This window comes from Tinamus guttatus, unplaced genomic scaffold (assembly GCF_059628265.1).
Source record: "Tinamus guttatus ecotype Peru unplaced genomic scaffold, ASM5962826v1 Tinamus_guttatus_pri_ptg000497l, whole genome shotgun sequence".
Taxonomy (NCBI): Eukaryota; Metazoa; Chordata; class Aves; order Tinamiformes; family Tinamidae; genus Tinamus; species Tinamus guttatus.
The window spans coordinates 199,558-214,350 of record NW_028289031.1 but is presented as its reverse complement, the minus strand read 5'-3'; the positions used below and the strand labels follow the sequence as shown (position 1 = coordinate 214,350).

General features: G+C 41.0%; 1 protein-coding gene across 2 annotated transcripts in view; it reads left to right on the top strand.

Moving 5' to 3' along the window:
* The window catches only part of KIF13A (kinesin family member 13A), a 101,141-nt gene that overhangs the window by 66,618 nt on the left and 19,730 nt on the right, over positions 1-14,793 (top strand). For both annotated transcript variants that reach the window (XM_088533378.1, XM_088533379.1), the window contains exons 15-21: positions 896-982; positions 1,083-1,249; positions 7,229-7,439; positions 12,150-12,312; positions 12,974-13,114; positions 13,667-13,816; positions 14,357-14,521. In XM_088533378.1, the coding sequence (XP_088389504.1) occupies positions 896-982; positions 1,083-1,249; positions 7,229-7,439; positions 12,150-12,312; positions 12,974-13,114; positions 13,667-13,816; positions 14,357-14,521 (1,084 nt within the window). The remainder of the gene's footprint in view (positions 1-895; positions 983-1,082; positions 1,250-7,228; positions 7,440-12,149; positions 12,313-12,973; positions 13,115-13,666; positions 13,817-14,356; positions 14,522-14,793) is intronic.

Here is a 14,793-nt window from a genome sequence, read left to right as displayed (position 1 = left end):
TTTAAAATGGAATCACATACATGAGTATGAGAAGGAAAGGCTTGAGGGACACTTATTTATTTAAACCTTTTCTACTCCGCTTTCAGTAAATTACCCCTTGGAGGTCATTTATGTCTTCTGCAGCCTACAGTACAAAATTTCAAACAGAAGAGATTCAGATTTATAGTGATAGAGTTACAGTACTGGAAATAAGTCATTTTGACTGGCAAGGACAAAGGCACATGTCTGGAAAAATGTATAATATTTTGTTTTAGTCATGCCTATTCTTAAACTTTGTGTAGATGTTCTTAAGATTAGAGTCAACAGAAACATAAAATACTAGAATTTCAGTGCAAAAAATATCTGTTTTTAAATCAAATGTCTACATGCTTATATTGACTTGAGAGGGCTGAATTCAGAACATGACATCTGAAAAGATATTTTTCATTTTACTTAAGAGTGTTTTCCCCTTTAAAATACGATGTTCTTCGTATGACTTGCAGATGTAAGAGTCAAACAGCTCCCTTTTTCCCATTTTATGAATGCAACTTAAATAAAAAGAAACTTAGTTGTAAATACTGTTTCCCAGATGTTTACAAAAGTAGAGCTTCGTGAATAACAGCGGCTGTTTGCTGAAAGAATGACACTTCAGTGTCAGGGTCTTTTCTTATACTTGAATGCATTATATGTTAACGGGGTGTTCTGCAAATGTATGCTGACTAACCTGTGCCTCGGAAATCATCAGCGGGATTTGCACGCAACTCGGTTTTTACAAGAGTGTTTATAAGAAACAGGCTGTCAGAATCTAGCTCGTTTGTGCATCATATGAAAAAAAATCACTGTCTAAATGATGGAAGCAGCCGAGACTTTTCTACCTTTTATTTTTGGGATTTCACCAATTTTCTTTTTCTTTTAGGTCCTGTGTAAATGGTGCACTAGTCTGTTCTGTCACTCAGTTATGGCACGGAGACAGAATATTATGGGGAAACAACCACTTCTTTAGGTAACCATTTATATTTCGTGGGCTCTTTACTTACAGCCTGCTTTGCCTTCCGCTGTTCTGTATAAACTTTTTAGAAACTGAATGTTAATTTGTGCAACAGAATCAATCTGCCGAAGAGGAAACGAAGGGACTGGCTGAAAGAATTTGAGAAAGACGCTCCCTTAGGCGAGCATGACCTGGATGCAGCTAGTGAAGCTTCTTCGGAACCAGACTACAATTATGAGTTTGCACAAATGGAAGTTATTATGAAGACACTGAATAGCAATGGTAAGGGAACCACCAGACTGGAGTCCAAAGGCTCTTTTGGATCATTTGACAAACTCTGCATGGAATTTAATTTCTGTGCACAGCAAATAGTCCTGTTACTGCAGTGCCCTCTGTGTTTTCAGAGAAATACCTTGCAGGAATAGTGTTATGTGTGAGTATAAAATAAGCTGTCCAAGAAGTAAGAAGAAAATAAATTCAGGCAACTAGTAAACTTATGCATCAATGTGCAAACTGATTATATTTGTAAATCTGCTGTCCTTTATAGTGGAGCAGAGTTGTAAACATATGCACATCTGATGATTGTCTAAGCCCTGCAAACCTCATTTTTTGCAAGCTAAAGTGCACTCCAGCTATAGCTCAGTCAGGTTCATCCTTCCTCTTGCATCATATTACTGACACAATTTTAACCCTCTTAAAAAGATACTGTAAACAAAACAAGCCTGTAGTCAAAATGTCAGCGAGGTTGATTTTAACTTGTGATAGCTTTCAATACTTAATCTTTAATGGTTAAAATCTATCTTGATGCCTTTTTTTGAGGCAATTATACCAGACAATGAAGTAATGTGGTATGTCTTAGCTTCTAGAAGCCAAATCATAGTTCATATTTTATAGTGTGGTACCAAGATATGAAAAATCTAGTGGAGTGCTGCATGCTTTGTACAGCTGCTTTTAAATGCACAAAATTTGAGAGGAAAATATCTTGGGATTTGGTACTGTTCAAGAAAATGCAATAGAAGGTATTTCACTGACTTCTGTTCTCCTTTCTTTATATGTGCCCAGCATTTTCATTGTTTGTTGTGTTTTAGTCATTGAAATACAGGATTTTAGTGTTTTCTGTTGTTCTCTTCCTCTTCCACCTTCTCTTTGTTGTTGAGTGTAGCATGGTGGTTTTGTGCATATTTGATTTTCTAGCAAAAGTTTGTTCTTTACAGTCTGATTTTGATTTTTAATGGAGGTTGCTTATGTGAGTACAGGCTCAATCAGTTTAAATTGTCATGAAGAATTGTTTGGTAATAGAAATATTCTCATTATGGTTCACTCGTACCAGGAGATGACTTTCAGATGAACCTGCCATCCTGGTGGTCTTCAGTATTGTCATCCCTCGTGAAGATTCTGTTGCCTGTCATCAGGCCTCAAACCATCCCGTATTTGTGCCAAAGCTGGGACAAAGGTTTTCCAAGTGATTGGCTTGTGCATGAGACTGGAGTCATTGGAAAGCATTAACTGATGCTTGATCTGCTTGTCACTAACCAGAGATTTGAGCAAACTTCAGCAGTCTGCAATGAGTCAGTGTTGTATGACTAGAGGAGCACATGGGGCTTTTTTCATGTGTTAATATCTAGCTGTTGGAAGGGGTGCTCCTAAACATCTTAAACATCTTTATATTTTAGTTCCATTGGCTTTTATTTGACTGTGATCCAGGCCTATTTGTGTGTGTGGACCTTGCTTTTCCATTAGCTTGGTTTCCTCCCTAATGCGCAGCAGATGTTTGCTCTCCCACATGTTGTGCAGCTCCAGGGGAGCTGGGGAGCTGTAACAGGATTCTGCTGCTTCTGTATTCCCCTCCCTCCTCCACAGGTGTTTTCCAACCAAGTTGGAATAACGACTTGCAATAAACCCCAACAAAAAAGCAACTATGATCTTTGATTACAAGGTTTCTTACATAGCTCGATAACACAGGTTCACTTCTTCTTAATGGCAAATCAGAAATACACTTTTTTTCTGAGATACTTCCAGTTTATTGGAGAAGTGACATGAGTACAACTTTGTCTCTTCTTAACTTAAATTAATGCAAGTCTGTTGTAATACGGTTTATTTATTCTTTAAACTGAAAAATAAATGAGAGGGAGGGAGAAAGAATAATACATAGGAACCCTAAGTATTTGCTCAAAGTATTTGAAAACAGTTGATTCTGTCATCCACTTTCTCTGGAGAAACCCCAGGTGAAGAGGAAAAAAAAAAAAAAAACGTGTATTAAAAATTGGGTAGATAATTATAGAGACTTGTGGGTTTGAGGTTTTTGAGGTATCAGTGACATAGCCCAAAGCAAGGCTTGTGGTTTTTTTTTTTTTTTTTTTTTTTTTCTTTCTTGATATAGTTGAGAACAGTAGCTCTCTCCAGAATGTAAGGACTGTAATGGTGTCATGTATTACATCTGGCTCTAGAAAAGCTCCCAGGAAAACACTGAACTTTGAAGACAGCGATAAACAAACCACCTACATTCCCCTGCCCCCCACCCCAGTCACCACGTTCATTTTCTGTGTGAGATTTAGATCAGTTTTGCATGACAGATTTGTGATGCTGATCATAAAAGGAATGCATCAAAGAAATGTACTTTACTTCTGTATGTTTTTCAGGTTTTAAGTAAAGGATTTTGTTAGGTTATGTGGCATCCCAGTTAAGTAAACAAACAAACCAAAAAAACAACTTGCAGCTTAGGATGGGAATTTTGCAGCAATTTAGCCAAGCAGCACATGCCACATGCTTCTCCTGACTGCCTGGAAGAGTGCACATACATAAAAATCTTATTTTTTTCTGCATTAGAATTAAATGAATCAATCACTGTCATGAATAAGTGGAACTGCAGTAAGATAATTAAATACTAGTTACTTGTTGAGGAATTAGTGCTGTAACATTTTGCAGGCAAGTCGCTACGTATGAATGGTCTAGTCAAGGACGGCTGAAGTCCTCCTGCGTAAGTGTTTAAAGACTTGAGACATTTAATACTGGACTGAATTTACTGTGTACTTGGCAAACACCGGGTAGAATCATTCTCAGTATCACTTGGCATGAGGATCCTAGATTGTGGGAGCTGGTGTTCAAATCTCTCTTAAGCACTATTATCAGATGTGGATTGTGAAAATTTTCACTGTTTATAGCTTTCTTGTGTAATTAGATGATTCATAATTTACCTTCATAATCTCTTTAGAAGTCTTCAGTTTAACTTTAAAACATATGAATTTGAATTCTATCGAAATGCAAAATGTAAATGCCTGACATTCTCTCTTTGTTTTGGTTTTAAGTACTAGTGACTTTGCTTTTTCTAACTCAAAAAAAGACTATTTTTTTGCATCTTCTGCCAAATATTTTCCATAGGAAAACTTGTTTGTGTGGGGTGGATATGATCCTGTACATCTAGCTGAAAAGTTCACTTTTATGAAGGAATTCAGAGTCACAAAATAGCTCAGTTTGGAAAGGACCTCTGGAGGTCATAGAGTTCCTGCTCACACAGGGTCACCTACAGAAGGTTGCTCAGGGATCTGTCTAAAGAGGCTCTCTAGAGTCCACAGCTTCTGGGGTTTGTTTTGGGGGTGTGGTGGGGTTTTTTTGTTGTGTGGTTTGGGTTTTTTTTTTTTTTTTTTTTTTTTTTTTGCGTTTTGCTGGACCCAGCCCCACCACGTGTCTCGGCAGGACTGAGCGGAGGGGCAGCATCACCTCCTCCACCTGGGCCCCTGCTGCCTCCTGGTCACCCTGGGGCCACCAGGACCCTCAGGGCCTTCTCTGCCCAGCTGCTCTGCAGCCGCTCGGCCCCAGCCCATCCTGGTGCTGGGGGCTGCTCATCCCTGCCTGGGGGCCGGGCCTTTCCCTGGGCTGGGCTTGAGGAGGTTCCTCTGTGCCCCTTTCCCCGCTCCCTGTGAGCAGCACCGCTCCTGCCAGTTCTGCAGCATCTGCAACTCGCTCTGTGCCACTGCGTTTCATCTTTGAAAAGTTTAAGAAATTCTTGCTTCAGTGACTCAACCTTAAATTCATTTCCTGTGTTTCCAAACAAATTAGAGAGCTTTAATTGTTTCCATGTCTGTTCACTATCTTCTGCTTAATATATCTGTTTTTGTTTTTGCTGTTGTTTTTTTTCCATTCTGAAACATAATTAAAGCTATTCAGGCCATGATGTAGACACCTGCAGACACCTGTAGCAGGGTCAGGAGAAGTTAGGAGGAGGAGGATGCTACAGATGCCCGTCAGTACCTTGCTTGGTTCACTGGATATTAGAGCTCAGTGCAGCCAGTTGCTTGTGTCTCACTGCATGCTTAGGAGCTAAAAATAGCTAGCCGACTTTCTGGGAATGTCATGTTCTAAAAAGTAGCATTTGTGGTTATTTTAAGCCCGTTCTGGATCATGCAGTGTTTTGCAATTTGGTTACTATTTATACTGACTGCTTTTTAACTTTGTGCTTGTAATTGCCATCATGGCAGCATTTCCCAGCGCCTTTGTGGGGCACTGGGGGCTTTTCCCACTGACAGGGAGAGGGCCTCGCTAGTGGCTTGCAGCAGGGCTTATTTTCTGCTGAAAATGCACTAAGCTTAATACTTCAAGAGGAAGGATGCCGGGAGGCAGATACAAATCCACCGTGAACAGCAGAACCATGGAGACCATGTTTCCTTCCCAGGCATTGCTAATAAGAATATTGCTTAATTATCCATTTATGTTAAAATCACAAATAGTCACTTTAAATTATCTTTTGCTAAATCAGTCTGAATAGTTTTATTATATGTAAGTTGCTGTGCCTTACTGAATACAGCAATGCTACATTGAACATCATACACTACCATGGGTGAACACCCTGTAGAGCCCGTCATATGAATTAACATTCATGCTGTAATAACCCGATTTTTATTTCGTGCAGCATTGTAGTATTGGGGAGACTTGTACAAAATCTTTCTAGGAGTGGTGTTTAGTCAGGGCAAGATGGTTCATAATGAAGTCACACTGCAGTTTCCTTGTTTGGGGGGGTTGGTTTGCTTGAGAAACGTACCTCCATGTGTGAAACAGGGTGATATAATTGAATGTAGCTTGTGTGTGTGATTCTGTTTGTTTTCTCTCCTACGTTGTGACAGACTGACATCCTTTAAAGTCACAGAAGCCATTTTTAAGTGATTTTGTGTCTCCTCTTTGCAAAATGGAAGAAATATCACAAACATTCCCTCATTTTAAAGCTGAAGTTTTGCACTTGAACGTCCCAAGTGGACGCAGAGCTGCCCTGTCAGTCTGTGTGAGGTTCTGCCGCTCCGGCTGTGGAAGCGGCTCCTCTCCCTTCCCGTCCAAGGGCACATCCCGCAGTCTGCTGGGGGCCGCTGCCGCCGGGACGTGCCCAGCGGGGACCCACCTTGCAGCCTGTTCCTCCTTGCAGGGCTCAGGCTCTCACGTGCGCGTGCACAAAGCAGGTGTATCCCGGCACTGTATAGAGCAGCTTCTTGCATTGAATTGCTCTTTCAGAGGTACAGCTTGTACCTGGACCCAGCATACACCAAGCAATCCTGCTTTAACATGAATAGAGTTTAACTGAACTACTGCCAGTTGACACAAGCAGTTTGTGTTTCTGGCTTTAGGATTCAACGGGATATTTGCTGTGGGTGGCAGTGAGATGAAATGTGGTTTGTAATGCTAAATGCAGGAGTCCCCTCCAGGATGTAGTTTGCTTCTGTGTTGTGAAATGCACTGGCTCAGTGCCACGTGGGACCAAATTTAGGCAATTTGTTTGTCTCAGTTTTCATCTGCTGCGCTCCATCGCGTTTCATTCTCTGCCAAAATGGAGAAAGTGAACTGCTTTTCCTTCCTTAAGTCATTTCCTTCTCTGGTTGACATCATCTTCTCTTGTATTTTGCCTTGTTTCCTTATTTTCTTTATTAATTTATCCCCTTTTCTATCCTTTCTTTTCTACTGAGATTCTGGAACATACTCAGAATTGGCAATACTGAAGTTTGCAGCTGGAGTGAGTCTCAGCTATTGCTCTATCCTTTCTGCATGCCTTTTTCTTTCATGTTTTGATTCATTTATTTTGGCTTTTGGACTGTGAGTTTTTAAAGGCAGCTGCCATCCTATGTTTGGAAAGAGCTTGGAATATCTTGATTGTTGCTGCCATATAAATAATGAAAGCATTTGTTCTCTAATGCTGAAAGGGCATTTTCTCACTTTTTGGTGTTTTTTTGTTTGTTTGTTTGTTTTTGTTTGTTTGTTTTTTGGGTTTTTTTTTTTTTTTAGACCCAGTTCAAAATGTGGTGCAGATTTTGGAGAAGCAGTACTTGGAAGAGAAGCGGAGCGCCCTCGAAGAGCAGCGGCTGATGTACGAGCGGGAGCTGGAGCAGCTGCGGCAGCAGCTCTCCCCGGAGAGGCAGCATCCGCACGGCAGCGACCGACTCTCCTACGCTGCACACGCTGCTCAGCAGAAAGTAAACCTCTGGACAGAGGAGAGGTGAGAATACTGGAGTTAAAACCAGTGAAGGAGTAAGAACTGCCAGGGGTGTAAGCAAAACATCCAGGTTGAACCATCTGGCAGAAACTATCAGTGTATTTCTTTTTGTAGCGTTAAGCTGCAGCACAAGATCCACCTTCAGTAGAATGCAAGCATTTCTTTTAGGATTATATTCTGACATGTGAAGCGGGTACAAGATCTTCCAGTTTTGTTTGATTTAATAAACCATTTGCATAAGGATTTTCTTTTATTGGTCAGTGTTACAGCATTTTTTATTAATTCTTAAAGTTAAAAAGAAATTCTACTGAAATGTTTGTTTTAGCCCTTACAACTTAAGTTAATTCTGGGAAGAAAGGATAGCATAGGGACAAGCTTGTCCATGCAGGCTAAGGAGTCTACTCAGGCATATTCTTTGTTGAGAGTATACGATGAAGAGGGTATTTTGCAATCCAAAGACACACACACAAAAGAAGAGAAAATTGGAGACTTTAGGTTTTGCAAATACATTTCGAAAAGTAAGCCCAGCTTCAGAGATGGATTGCTATAATTGAGTATTGGTGAATAGTCAAGTACAATATGTTTGAGCTACTTGGGAAGGAGTGGGAGAGGAGGCTTACGGTGAAGCGAGACAGCAGGAGCGGCTTTGCAGAGGGGCAGCCTGGCACCTGAAGGCAGCCTTGGAGAAAGATGTGCGTGTGATCTGCAGGAGGAATGGGAGAAGTGGGATAGGGAGGTGCGAGCAAATTTAAGCAGTGCGTGAGTGTTTGCACCTTGAAAATGAGAGAAACTTGTTCTTGGTTTTAGTGGGGAGACAAAGATGTTGGCTTTCTGGAGATGAGTTCTAGGGCCAGCAATGTAAGATGATTCAGACTTCAGCTGCCATGTTTTGGTAAACAAACGTACTCTGTCATTAAGTTTGTTCAGAAAGAAGAATAACCAGATGTGCTGCTAGGGTTTCTTGCAGGTTTCTTGCTTTATTTCCTTCTGAATGTTTGTCTTTTGAAACAGAAGTTTCATTATTCATTCAGGGTTTTTTTCTGTGCATGTTGACTCCAGGTACTCTTTATTACTTTTCCTTTATTCTCTGCCATAAGAAATCCTCATACAAGAAAAGTCAACACAAAGTAAGCCAAGATTTTGTTTCAACTTTCAACTTCAAAATATTAGATACAGAACAGGTCTAGTCCTATATACTCTGCTTGGTTGAGTGTTTGTATAAGGTCTTGTTTTGTAATTCCTGCCAAGTTTGGCCTGGAAAAAAAACAAAGCCCAATCTGCTCATGCACTCACCAATGATGACTAGAATGTTTTCCATGGCAAGTATAGGGAGAAATGTTGCTCTGTTTCAGCTTTAATTAAAATAATTGTTCCGTAAGAGCTAAAAACAGAATCTTTGTATTGTGAACTGAATGTGAAGTATCGCGGCTGTGATTTTGCAGACTGTTTTAGTGCTATGGCAGCAGAGTGAAAGACCACGCACTCTGGCTGGAATCCTTCTTGCTGTTCAGAACTGGCTCAAGCACAGCGAAGCCATCGTGAAATCTTTGATAAATCACTTCAGTAGCAGAGATGAGAACTAGGTTTATTGGCAAGGGAAGGGGATACCTATAAAAAGGCAGAGTGGGAGGAGGAGGAAGTGGTAAAAATCTTTTTGTCTGACCTTGACTATGAAGAGGAAAAGAAAGTTGCAGCTGATGAGCCCAAAGTTAACCAACCACCACCAATTTATTGGCACACCAAGTGAGAATGCAGAGTGGTATCAAGGGTCGGTGTCCTGTTGCCCTTGTTTTGTCAGTAGTTTCTAGCAGCTACTTGGCAAGGAGCTGTGCTTCAAACAAGTATTTTTGCCTCTGGAGTTCATAGGTGCATACTTTGCTCTGTGTATCTGTTGAAATATTTCAGGACTGTACTTGCTACATTGTTATTAAAAAATGAAAAACACACACAAATGCCATTTGTAATGACTAATAAGGCATCTGGTAATGTTTTTCTAGCACTGCTGTATGAGTAAGCAGTTTTCTATCCAGAATATCTTACATTTTTCAGCTCTAGAAGAAGCTTAGGGTTCTGGAGAAAGACGAGGAGAGAGAGGAGAGAAAAAAAAAAAAAAAAAGAGAGAGAGAGAGAGAGAGAGAGACAGAACTTTTGCATCTTCTTATTTAAGAAACCAGAATAACTTTTAAGGGGATTTCTGTTTTAAGAGCATGGCAACATGGTGCTGACGGGGTGCTCGCCAACCAACTGGCCAGAATTTGAGACCTGCAGAGGAGGTGGGAAGGTTCTGTGTGAAGGATGTGTAAAAGAGCCAAATCCTTGGATTGCAAAGAATTTAACTCATGCGGCTTGGCTGTGGGTCTGCTGCCACTGCTCATGGCGTTGAGCATTTTTGGATCAGCCAGCAGAATGGGTTTGTGAAGCATCAGTTGTAGGCACGCGGTTGCGTTTGTCAGACCCGCTAAGAACATGTTGGTGCTCTTTATTTGAGCTTTATGTTGACAGGAGAAGGGCAGATGTTACCTGATCCCGTATTAAAACCTGCGGGCACATTGTAACTCTGAACAAATTTGATTTGTGGGAGGAAGTTAGTACTGGAGCAAATTTAGTTTGTTTAGACTCCAAGGTTTATTTCAGGTACTAAGAATCCCAGAGATTTACAGTGACAGCTTATAAGTGTTACATATGATTTTGTTGCTGCTGTTGTTTCAGGATTTCACATTTGGCAGTTTTGGCTGATGTCCTGATGGAGGTTGATATTTATTTTATTTTATAAGGATAAAAATGTCCCATCTGAAACGTATTTTGCTACCCTATGTTTCTGGAAGGGCACTGGCACAACTCCATATACAAAATCAGAAGTACAAAAATACAAAAAAATTATGATTGCTACCTAAAATAGTAGTTTGGCTGAGCTACTATAATAGGTCTTAGACCATTCCTTTCTCCAAAATCTGGCCAAGAAGATTGGTGCTGAAGCATCTCCAAGGAGCTAACTAGGGTTTTGGATCATGGGAGGGACTGGTTAGAGCTGATCCTGTGCCTCTTAAGGGCTTAAAGATCAAAGCTGCCTTGTCCTTCTCAAGCCAGGCAGCTGGCTGGCAGTGGCCGCAGGTGTATAGTGCACTCTGGGCATGAAGCACTAGCCAGGGAGTAGTTCTTGACTCTACCTTCATTTTTTTATTATTTTTTTTTCCTGAGTGAATTAAGTTACAGTTGTCTGTGCAGTCATTCTCTCCTGTAGTCAAGAATTGCTCGTTTAATCTTGCTGGCCTGGACAGCAGAAGCAAGAGGGACAGGGAAAGGGATCCTCCATGCAGCTATGGGGGAAGGGGCTGTAAAAATCAGCTGCCTTTTAAGATATCCAGCAAAACCAGCCCTGGGGTTAGGCCAGGCAGGAGGGAGAGATGAGCCGCATGCTTTACGCTGCTGCACAGCTGCTTGCCAGTGATGCTGGGCATTTCCCACTGCGTGTAATTCCACTGAGGAACCGTGCCAGTGCGATTGCAACTGTCCCGGCTGTTCTTTGGGATATCTGGAAAAAGATAGCCTCTCGAAGGCTGCTTCCTGGGAGTAGGGCATATTAACAGTTCTTCATGGTTTGTGCTGTGAGGGCATCCAAAAGATCTGAGCGTATCTGAATAAGGGCAAGCGGGCCAACTTTACCCGTATTCACAGCAAGGTCCACAAGGTTTAATTGTTCTCCCCAACCTTGTAACTAACGTGGTGTATTTTGTAGAAATGAAAAGTATGTGTATGGTGTATTTCAGTAGGATTTTGCCTAGGAAAGCTGAAAATCGGTATGCAGGAGTGGGAGCCACTGAAAAATCTGAGATTGGTTCACAAGACCCATATAACAGGAGATAACAGGATACAGTAACTGCAGCTGGGCTTCTAGAGAAAAGCAGAAGGGGGATTTTCCTCTCTCTTTGCTCAAAGAATAACCATGTAATACTTTAAAGGTAAAATAAAGATGAGGGTCCTTGGTGAGAGCATGTCTTTGTATCACATGCACAGATACAACCTGTGTCCTAGCAGGTTTGCCAAACTTTATATTAGAGCAGGTTTGCTCAGACAAGCTTTGGAAACCTTTTTGGAATTTGTTGACTGCCCAGAGTGTACAAGTTATTAACGTATATTCGTTGATTTATTAGTTACAAAGTACGTCTGGTTTGCAGAACATGACTGTGTGTATGTATGTGTATATGTGCACTTGAGCTGGCAGAGCGCCAGCTCTGCAGCACTGCCAAAGCCCACAGATCCCTGTGCCGTGTGGGGGTGCAGGGGATTGCAGGTGCCAGCACCGTGACCTGAGGAATAGCAGTTTTATCAAGATAAAGCATCGCATGTGGGGACTGGTAGTTTCTGTGCAACACGACTCCAGATGAAAGGGCAAGACAACTGCAATTATTTCATGTCTTCAAAGCTAGGAATATCCCTAGGGCTTTTAGCAGATTAGCATTGTAACAGCTCCCATCGTACTGTGCCCATTTGTTTGGGCATTACAGTGCCAGGCTTCTCTCAACACCAGCATGTTTTTAATAGGTGGTAAATGCTTTTCAATACAATTGTCAGACAGTGTTTGCTAATGTGGTGCCATGCAGCATTTCTTCTTAAACTTGTTTGAGAAAAGTCTTTGTTAACCTCGCTATTTGCAACTTTCCAATAATAGAAATAGGTTTCTGTGTATTTTTCATGTTACCTACTGCACCGCAGGGATGAATTGTTTCGACAGAGCCTGGCTAAGCTTCGAGAACAGATAGTAAAGGCGAATACACTGGTGAGAGAAGCCAACTTCTTAGCAGAAGAAATGGGCAAGCTAACTGATTACCAAGTAACGCTTCAGATTCCTGCTGAAAACCTCAGTGCCAACAAAAAGGTAATAAGAATTGGCAGGACTGGAAAATGGAGTAGTTCTGCTGCTAATCTGAAATGCACAGGAATGTTTGACATTCAGCCAGCGTAACAACATAAAACATTGTCTTTGTTATGTAGCACTCAAAATATAGATGCTACCTGATTTTAATGCTTTGAAAGTGGACAGTTAAAAATAAAAGTTAGATGTCACAGTAACTATGGATCTTGTTCTTTCAGATAGCCATATGTGCATGCAGTTTGTCAAGAAGCATTTGCAATATGCTGTTGTAAAATTTAAGCAGAATGTTCCATTTTAGTTCCTCTTACGTTAACAAAAACTGGTAACTTTTGCAATAGATCCCTACATATTTTTTGTCTCGAGAATGAGTCTCTAGTTGTAACGTTCCACAAATATGATATGGATTATGGTAGTGTACTTGCCATAGTTGATTTAAGTGACACAATTGTTAATGCTACTCAGTGAACAAAATCCCACGGAGAAAGACAAAAACTTATGTTGGACCTTCACAGTATAAGTGATGTTGTACTTGAGAGCAGTGAATATATGCATGGCATGCAGAGGGAAGCTGTTCATTCTACATTGCAATGTAACTTGGATGAGGGGTTAAGCTACTCATGAGCCTTTCCTCTAGTGTTTTTTTTTTTCCTTCCCTCTGTTTTAGAGGGGTGCAATAGTAAGTGAGCCTGCTATTCAGGTGAGAAGAAAAGAAAAAGCTACTCAAGTGTGGACTATTGAGAAACTAGAGAACAAATTAATTGATATGAGAGACCTCTATCAAGAATGGAAGGAGAAAGTTCCTGAGGTATTATACACATTTTTGAAACTCCCTTTTAATATTTGTGTAGATGAAAACAAAAGATTTCATATATGAAATGGTGCAGTGCAGTTTTTTTTTTTTTTTTTTTTTTTTTTTAACCATGGTGCTAAATGATCAGAATGATAATGCAGAGTAAAACACAACTGTGCTTTCTCCTCACTCATATCGTCAAACCAAATTGTGCTGATGCTGGCAGTGACTCATAATACTAGCAAGAACATGTAGTTACTTGGCATGATGTTGGTGCCATGCAGACGTGCAACAGCTCTGAGTGGAAGCAGAGGAATCCCTTAAAAACGGGGCAACTGCCTTGCTGAGAAGGGAAGGATATAAGGAGGAGAAAGTATAAGCACTGAGAGTGCAGGTTGTACCAAGAATTTGCACAAATTATTTGTGGCCGTGTATGGAGCACTTGTAGTGACTTTACTTTTTGCACCATGATGTTTTTACCTTGTGGTTATTTGACCCCCGTATAGCTTACAGTTTTTGAGATAACTTCTGTGCTTTTTCTTTTTTTGTCTGGGGAAAAAAAAACAGCTAAGGAAGATCAATGGCAAAAGAGGTGATCCTTTCTATGAAGCCCAAGAGAATCACAACTTGATCGGCGTGGCCAACGTCTTCCTGGAGTGCCTCTTCTCCGACGTGAAGCTGCAGTACGCGGTGCCCATCATCAGCCAGCAGGGGGAGGTAACGCTGAGCGGCGCCTTCACCTATGGAATCTATAACGCAGGGAGGGTTGTGCCGCCCCCGCGGGGGCTGCTGCCTTTTGCTGGAAGACTTAGTGCACACCGCTTCGTAGACAGAGTGATGCTTGTTATCTTGTTTCCCAGGGGACAAGTGTGTTGGAAGTGATATCTTTTCTTCTAATTTCTTAAAGTTACTCAGTTACTAAAAGTGTAAAATGAAAGTTCTACTATCATTTCAAGTAACTAAGTAAAATTAAGTAACTTAAGCTTTTGATGTATGGCCTTGAGTGCTTTTTGTGTTGTGTGTAAATCAAAAAAAAAAAAAAAAAAACAAGAGTAGCTCTGCATGCAAGCATTTTTTCATATTTCGTTCTTTTCTTTTTCCTTCCTTCATTTGCTTCTTCCATATGGTGGTTGAGAGCCAGACAGTGCTAGCTGGCTGCTTCTCTGCCTCCTGGGAGTAGCTGTCCGCTTTCTTAATGTCTTTAGAGCCTTTTTTTTTTTTTTTTCGCCTGGGTAGTTAGTATTTGTCTCGCCCTAGGTTGCAGGTCGGCTGCGTGTTGAAGTAATGCGGATCACTGGGTCTGTCCCAGAACGTGTAGTAGAAGGAGATGACTCATCCGAGAACTCCAGTGAGAGTGGGAGTCTGGAAGTCATGGATAGCAATGGAGAAATTATCCAGAGACCAAAAAAGCTCTCCTGCAGGGTAAGTGAGAATATAGACTGAACTTATATAGGTACAAAGTTGCAAACTGTTACATAGTTACTGTCTAACATAAAATACTAAGCTATGTAAGATACTGCTTGTTGCACCTTACAGAATGTAAAAAGAGAGACCTAAACTGGATCCAGTAGAGTCTAGCTCAGTCTCACTGGCTGTCATTGCTACTGACTGAATTAATTCACTTTGGTTTCTAATATGTGTAGGTCAACATTATAAATACTGACATTACAAGGAGTGCCCTTCTTGGCAAACAC